Here is a 7,331-nt window from a genome sequence, read left to right on the forward strand (position 1 = left end):
TAAATTATTTGTTTTAGGTTGCATCTACTAGCAAGCACTCTGCATGGCCGGTCCTCCTCACTTTGAATGAGCTACCTCTACATTTGAGAAGGAAGTTTGTTTTGATGGCTTCAGTATGGCTGGGCAAAAAAAAACCTGACATCAACCAGTACATGAAGCCCTTTGTCGAAGAATGTCTTGAAATGTACCACTTTGGCATAGATTATATGGAGAATGGTGTCATCAAAAATGTAAAGATTGTATGTCTCATGTGTATAAGTGACTCAGTTGCCCGGCCTTTACTCCGAAATTCAAAGCAATTCAATGGTAAGTGCACTTCTATTTATTCCATACTTCCTCTGCCCCTCTTTTTATCAATTGATATTTTTATTACTTTTTCAGGACGTTATGGTTGTGGACTTTGTTGCCATCGGGGTTTCCGTTTGAGGTATGGCAGAGGTAAAATAACATCTTACTCCCTGTGTAATGGTGAATTCCCTATGAGGACCCATGAAGAAACCATGGAGTTAGCAAGAGAAGGAGACAGAACTGGAACTTTTCACATGGGTATCAGAGGAACATCAATTTTATCAAGCATCCCTTCCTTTGATATAATACATTGTTTGGATCTGGATATATTCCATTGCCTTGTAAATGTTGCTAAGCGTTTTACCAACCTGTGGATTGGTAAAAGAAGAATCAATGAGCCCTACAATGTTCGTACTAGACTTGCTGTCATTGACCGTCGCCTCTTGGCAATCACTACAATAGATGACATTTCTCGTGCTCCTCGATCGTTGACTGAAAGATCTGACTTCAGAGGCCATGAGTGGTTTCACTGGATAGTGTTTTACAGTTTACCTGTAATGATGAACATTTTGCCTCCTAGATATTTAAACCATTGGGCTCTCTTAGTTCATGGGGTGGTTTTATTAATGCAAAATTCAGTAGCAAAATCTGAGGTGACCTATGCCAGTCGCTATTTGAAACTTTTTAATGAACAAATTGATTTGTTGTATGGTCGAGTTCATGTCACATTCAGTGTTCACCTGTTGACTCATTTAGAAAATAGCACAGTCAATTTTGCTCAGCCATGGACACATTCTGCGTTCATTTACGAAAGTTTCTTAGGTGAGATTAAGGCTTCAGTTAAAAGTGGCACTGGTGTAGCTCAACAAATAACCAAGCATATGCAGCTGAGAATAGCTTTGCAAAAGATGAGAGCTGACCTAGAATTTGCTATGAGTGATGAGGAAAAGGAATATCTTACCAGTGTGATGTCTAGTAGTAAAACTCTTGCAAATCCCCATCTTGTTATTGGACCAGTATCATTATTAGGAGAACCTCGAAGAATGACTTTGTCTGAAGAATATAGGCATGCCCTTGTAAGATCAGATGTTGCATTTGATCGGAGTAAAGAATATCCTTCCTATGATAGATGTATAGTTAACAATGAACTGTTTCAGTCTAGTAATTATAACAGAGTGAAAAGGCAGGTAAATTGTGTTGTGCTTCTTGAATCAAACAAGGTATTTAGAATCCAATCTTTCATTGTCATATCAAATGTTTGTTATGCTATTGGCCATTACTTTAAGGACCGAAGACATGTCAAAGTTTCTGACAGAGCTTTGCCACACTATCGAGTGCTAGGGGAAAATGAGAATATGTTACGATGCATCCCTACCACTCAGTTCAGCATGAAACTGATTTCATTTACTGTGAAGTTATCAGATGAAGAAAAGCTTACCTTAGGATGTGTTAATGTTTTAAAGATGGAAATGTTAAATTAATTGAGACTTCTTCACTTTTAATCTTTTTTGTATAGATACAATTATTTTATTATTCTTTGTAGTCTTTCCAGCAACTTATCTTCTGAATTGAAACAGAATTGTAAAACTAAGATTGCAATGTAATTTTAACAAATTTCAATGTTGAGATTAATATTATGGATTTGATTTTTTAAAATGCATCTGCTTTTTAAAACTGTCTAATATGGAGTATTTCAGACTATCAAAAAATAACTCATGTGCCACGCATTTCAATGTATTATAGTTAGAGGGACAAGCAGAATGCAACACATTTTAAAAGCACCAATAATTCTTATATTGTGTATTCCTGATTAGTATTTAAAAGAAATATTTGTTTTCAAATGTTGACTGAATTCACGTTACTTGAATCTACCTTCTTTATAATTGTGATACAGGTTGCCATTAAACCGAAAAAAAAAAATCATATCAATGTTAAAATCAAATCACCTCAAATACTCTCCTTTTTTCACCCTGAGTTGAATGATCCTGTTTTCATACATCTAGAGCTACAGTTAGAATATCAACAGTGCATGTTCAATGCTTCATCTTAGTTAACTATAAATATGGAGACGAATCAAACAAACTTCTTGGGGGTACAAATAGTGCCTCCTGAGAATGTATTAAATCTTAGATGGTTTAGACAGTTTATGAAAAATAAAATATGTCTAAACTATTTTCAAAGAATTTTAATGCAGAAATCAAATCCATTAGGAAAAAAAAAACATGAGTAGACAAAATAGAAAAATATATCTTCAGGCTTCGGAATCAGAATCAGCATCTCTCTTTCTCTATGGACAACATGGCAAAGCGTCAGAGCAGAGAAACATACCACACAAAAATCAAAGTATTACACTTAGATAAAATACTAACTTTTCGTTGGACTTCGTTTTCCAACTGTTGTAGTTTCTGAAGTAGCTCATCTTTCTCGCAGGAACTGCATGGTGGGCTCCTGTCAGCTCCTACTTCCTTCTCGACTGCTTCCAAAATTTCCATACCATTTGGGAAATGAGCTAATGCCTTGCGGTAAATGTAACAATGCCATCTCAAATGCTTGGTATAACTTTTAAGGGCAGCAACTTGTTTTCGTAAATCTTCATTCTATGTAGAAACATAAAGTTAGGGGAGCATTAATATTATGTTCACCAATCAGAAATATGTGATTCTAGTTCTAGTCATTATTATTATAACATAAAAAGCAAGTTTGCATATAAGACTCACCTGAAATTCATAGACTGAATCAGTCAACTCCTGTGTGGAGATTTCCTCCCTTTGGGCACTGGCAATATCCAAATCCATATCCTCCAAACACAGCAAACTTCGCTCTGAATCTTAAAGAGTTACCTCCTGAAACAGGTGAAAGAACATTAATGAAAACTAATTAGGTATGAAAGGGAAGAGAGAGAAGGCTAAACAGTTGATTTTGACCATGTGAAAGAGAAAAAGAAAAGAGAACTTGGTAAAACAGGTGTAGGAGAGGGAAGAAAAAAAAGAAATAATGAAAAATTATGTGTTAACTGGAGCCTGGCAGAGAATATTGACAGATGTAGACTAGATAATCTAAACTGCTTGAATATCCCTGCCTGGCTGCAGCCAGTTATCAAGTGGGCAGTGGCATATAGGGTATAAATATCATCTCACGCCTCATCTGTCACTAGTCTGACTCAAGTGCCTCGCGTGCTGTTGTCATTGTGTGCCTCCCTGTCTGTCAAGTGCGTGCGGTCTCTCCTCGTGGTCCAGCTGATCGGCTACAGTTCCTCACTTATTGCTCCTCGCGTGCTGTTGTCGTCGAGTGCCTCCAGCTGAACCTGTCTGTCACCGTGCAGTCTGTCCTCGTGGTCCAGCTGATCGGCTACTGTCTATTGCTGCTCGCTGAGCCCATCCATCCGGTATCGTACTTCTCTCTCGGGAGCCCCTGTCGTTGTCTGTGTCTGCCTAAACTTTGAAGATATGTCAAAGTCAAGGTCAGAAAATGGACGTGACAAATCCGGTCGCGATCTCTCAAATCGTACCCGTTTGACGACCCCCGTGCCCGAGCAACCACCCCGGCAAAAGTTGGCTTGCATTGAGTGGATCAATGAATCACCGGATTCAATTGATTTCACTCACAATGTCCCATTAGAGTGGGTAAGGGGGTACTCTCCAGATGAGAAGGACGAGAGTTATGTGGTCGAGTGGCGTCAAGCACCAAAACCTAAAGGTGGCTGGCACTTCTACGATGGGATCATTCATGAAGTCAGTGGTAAGTTGGTTGATATTGGCATGGAATTCTGATGGCAAAAGGAATAGGATTTAATTCATTTCTTGGTATAAATTGAGGCGTACCTTAAGTGATCCATTTGCCTACATTGCTTTCTTTTAAATTTCAGAGGATGAAGAATTTCTCAAGATTGTTATGATCAACCTCAAGAGAACCAAGGCTAAAGCTGGACAGTTCAAAGATATTCCAAAATCAGCACCTCATATTGACTCGCCAGGTAAGATTTCAGTTTGCACTGGTTGGCTTTACGTAAGTGAATGGTTCATTAACATGTGTTGTTTTAGAATTTAGGCAAATGCTTGCTGCAGCAGTGAAGGATGCTTTGAACCAAACACCTCAGCGGTCAAAAGAGACCAGGGAGGCCAAGGAGAAGGAGATTGTTCATTCTACTCAAGCTGAGAAGGTACAGAGCTCTGGATTTAGTTGCCAACAGAAACATTTGTACTGACCTTGTAATGTATTAATGATTTACTATATTTCCAGGTTCAGGTCGGCAAGTCCTTGCTACTGGATAAAACATCCTACAACATCGCTCGGCTAGCCTCCTCTCCTGGTCGGATGGTTGGCATTTGCTTGCGTCAAGCCTTCAGCAGGCGAAGGCTGACAAAGAGCTCGTATGCTGGACAAAGACGAACAAAAGATGGGATGTCAGTTACAAAACCATCGTTGAAGAAGTATCAGAAAACTCAAGATATTCACAGTAAGTCAGTGTTCAAATAAGGGTAAATTTCTTTACAAATTCAATCAAACTTAACTATAATTTTGTTCTAGATTTTGTACTGGAAAGATTTCCACACCTGACTCAATCGGCATTTTCTTCAGCGGTTAACTCTTTCTTGGGGGAGAAAGCCAACCAAATCCGCCAAGTATCAGTAAGTTACCTGTCTTTAACTATTTGTGATGTGTTAACTAGTTCTCTTTTTAATTCCCTTCCTTTAGTATGTTTCAGAAAGTGAGAGTGAAGTGGATGATGATATGGATTAATTTTGCATCTCTTGTCTTTTATTTAATGGGACATGTTAAACCATGTTTAATGAATTTCAAAGAATCTGGCTAAATTAAATGAGTAATTTTATACTAACTTACCTGAAACATTTCCTGTTTTATTTTTAAAATCCTCGAACTGAACGCTGGCAGTGGTTTGGCAAACACATTTTTCCTCGGCCCAGTCCAAAACGATTGGAAGTCATGGAACAAAAAAGTAATTTACACAGACCAAATCAGAACTAACTCAGACAAATATAACAAATACACCCACTCACATTTAAGAAACATCTTGAATGTTCTTGAGTGATGTTATGATCTTTTCTCTCACCTAAGTTCAACAAGTAGACTTGACTGCTTACCCTCGTCCTCGTCAGGGTATTGTAACGTTGCATGCCAAATTGAAGGTTTTTGTAGGAATTAATTATTACGGCGGTTGATACATGATTTGTTATCATAAAGTACATTCTTTGGAACTCTTCTTGTTTTTTTGGGCTAAAGTACACGGTACGGAAGGTTAGGACACCCAAAGCAGAGGACAGATGAGTAGCGAAATTATTCAAGATGGCGTCGGTAGGTAAACAACAATCAATCCGTCTGCTCGTCTTGTGCTCGCGTCTGCTGCTGTCCATCAGATCAAAAGTACAGCAACTTCGAGAGCGTTATTATAAACGTTTTAAGTTTGAAGCGTTTGAAGAAACCACAACTTTAATTCTAACGTGACTTTGTGATAGACAGATCTCTCTCTGTGGAAATATCGGAGACGTAATGCGAGAGAGGATTGAGTCGAGTGTACTAAGTCGGCTTCTCTTGGGAACCTTCAGTTACCTTCAGTATGTAAATCATGCAACTATTAGCACTGAATTGGTTTGAGGAACGAAGATTTGATAAATTATTATTAATAATAATGTTTTTTTAATCATTTTGACAGTTTGCTGTTGGCCTGGTCTCAGAGTGAGGGTCAACCATCAACCTCTCGGACACCTAACCTATAGTAGGTTATGGGATGCCATATTCTCATCTTATGGTAGGGAAATCAAGGCTTTAATTTTACTTACAAAGCAATTGCAGATTCATAGTACAGATTCGTATTATTATGCTCATCAATTTGTGCATCGATTTTATATAACCTTGAATGTATTTTTGATTTCAGATATAATTGCTTGTACAGCTCCCATCGGCTTTTGTTCGTCAGCATTTATTGTGCAGATTTCCTTATCTTATGCTGATATTTGATACATTATTGAAGTAAGTACAGCAGGGGGATCCTGTTTCTGTTGTCTTTATTGCATTGAATATATTATGTAGCTTAATGATATTTTATTTAATTCAAATCTAGCATTGATGTCAACATTTACGGCAGCACAACCCTTGGGGTGCGTTATGCGGGCCTTTCTCTATTCGCCTATCATTGCATCAGAACCACAACGCGTAGGCAGAGTACAAGTTCTGCTCTGATTTGAAATGTAAGTCTTCTTTGAAAACATTTAGTGCATGTCAATCAGGGAAGCTCGAATGCAAGGTTGAAATGGTAAACTGATGTTTCTTTCTCTCTAGGTCTTGAACCAAAGAATCAATTGACAAGGTCATTATTGTTACAAAGGATATCTTGAATGCAGCAAGGTTTCTCCTGTATTTCAGTCAACATTAATTTTCTTTTGTGCAATGAGTTACAATGAGTACAGTCATCAATAAATCTTGAAATAACCAAAACATTTTTGTTGCTATTTAAAAGTTATCACATGGGGCCTGTACTACAACTACAATCTTTATTCCTGAGGCAACTTCTACAGCATGATCAAGGATGAATGCAGAACAAGCACAGACATAAGTTGTTGTTTTCTTTGGACGAAGCATATTTTTTTTTACAATCGGACTGGCAGTAGAACCTTAAAGTAATAGTAAAGTTTTCTTGCAGTGTGACTGTAGCAAACCTCAAATTAAACTGTAGTAAAACTGTGGTTTAAGTGGCATTAAACTGATACAACTCTGGAACGACTTATGGAAAACTAGCAGAAAACTGTAGTTTGTCCGAAAAAAGAGGTACTTTTCCAACAGTTAAACTATAGTTTTTTATTCTTTAATTGTAGTTTAAGCATTCTTTTTTATACTTTAACTGAAGTTTCAGAACACACAGACTCGAGTATAGCCACACTCTGAACACTACTTCTGACTTAGACCCACCTGTATTCTGGCTACAATTAAAGTGCAAAAAAAGTTCAGAAAATGGGTGTAGTTTCAAGTGCAGATCCTTCCACCCGGGTTCACTTCTTTCACAGCTCGTGCCGCGTCGCGCTCCTAGG

The 7,331-nt window shown here is 38.0% G+C and overlaps 3 protein-coding genes and 1 long non-coding RNA gene across 6 annotated transcripts in view; 3 read left to right on the forward strand and 1 right to left on the reverse strand.

Moving 5' to 3' along the window:
• Nucleotides 1-2,249, forward strand: part of LOC113212538 (uncharacterized) — an 11,339-nt gene extending 9,090 nt beyond the window's left edge. Inside the window, exons 5-6 of the mRNA XM_026431277.2 lie at nucleotides 18-306; nucleotides 382-2,249. Of these exons, the coding sequence (XP_026287062.1) occupies nucleotides 18-306; nucleotides 382-1,769 (1,677 nt within the window). The 3' untranslated portion in view covers nucleotides 1,770-2,249. The remainder of the gene's footprint in view (nucleotides 1-17; nucleotides 307-381) is intronic.
• Nucleotides 2,250-2,458: 209 nt separating this feature from the next.
• On the reverse strand, nucleotides 2,459-5,526 carry LOC113212541 (uncharacterized). 3 transcript variants are annotated; one of them, XM_026431284.2, is made up of 4 exons: nucleotides 5,131-5,526; nucleotides 3,006-3,131; nucleotides 2,658-2,885; nucleotides 2,459-2,575 (listed from the first exon to the last, which is right to left on the reverse strand). In XM_026431284.2, exons 2-4 carry the CDS (start codon nucleotides 3,081-3,083, stop codon nucleotides 2,540-2,542), a joined length of 342 nt encoding a protein of 113 aa, XP_026287069.1. In that variant the 5' UTR covers nucleotides 3,084-3,131; nucleotides 5,131-5,526; the 3' UTR covers nucleotides 2,459-2,539. The 3 variants fall into 3 exon arrangements, with proteins under 3 accessions (XP_026287069.1, XP_026287067.1, XP_026287070.1); XM_026431282.2 differs by lacking the exon at nucleotides 5,131-5,526 and adding an exon at nucleotides 4,494-4,643; XM_026431285.2 differs by lacking the exon at nucleotides 5,131-5,526 and adding an exon at nucleotides 3,213-3,235.
• LOC113212540 (uncharacterized) lies at nucleotides 3,418-5,136 on the forward strand. The gene is made up of 6 exons (XM_026431280.2): nucleotides 3,418-4,026; nucleotides 4,154-4,261; nucleotides 4,329-4,447; nucleotides 4,528-4,744; nucleotides 4,816-4,916; nucleotides 4,984-5,136. Exons 1-6 carry the CDS (start codon nucleotides 3,735-3,737, stop codon nucleotides 5,026-5,028), a joined length of 882 nt encoding a protein of 293 aa, XP_026287065.1. The 5' UTR covers nucleotides 3,418-3,734; the 3' UTR covers nucleotides 5,029-5,136.
• Nucleotides 5,527-5,622: 96 nt separating the features above from the next.
• Nucleotides 5,623-6,741, forward strand: LOC127749708 (uncharacterized). Its single transcript, XR_008011310.1, has 5 exons — nucleotides 5,623-5,861; nucleotides 5,960-6,055; nucleotides 6,182-6,276; nucleotides 6,368-6,494; nucleotides 6,586-6,741. It is a non-coding gene; the product is annotated as an uncharacterized LOC127749708 (long non-coding RNA).
• The last annotated feature ends 590 nt before the right edge of the window (nucleotides 6,742-7,331 follow it).

Source organism: Frankliniella occidentalis, unplaced genomic scaffold (genome assembly GCF_000697945.3).
Source record: "Frankliniella occidentalis isolate FOCC.00 unplaced genomic scaffold, Focc_3.1 Scaffold81, whole genome shotgun sequence".
NCBI lineage: Eukaryota > Metazoa > Arthropoda > Insecta > Thysanoptera > Thripidae > Frankliniella > Frankliniella occidentalis.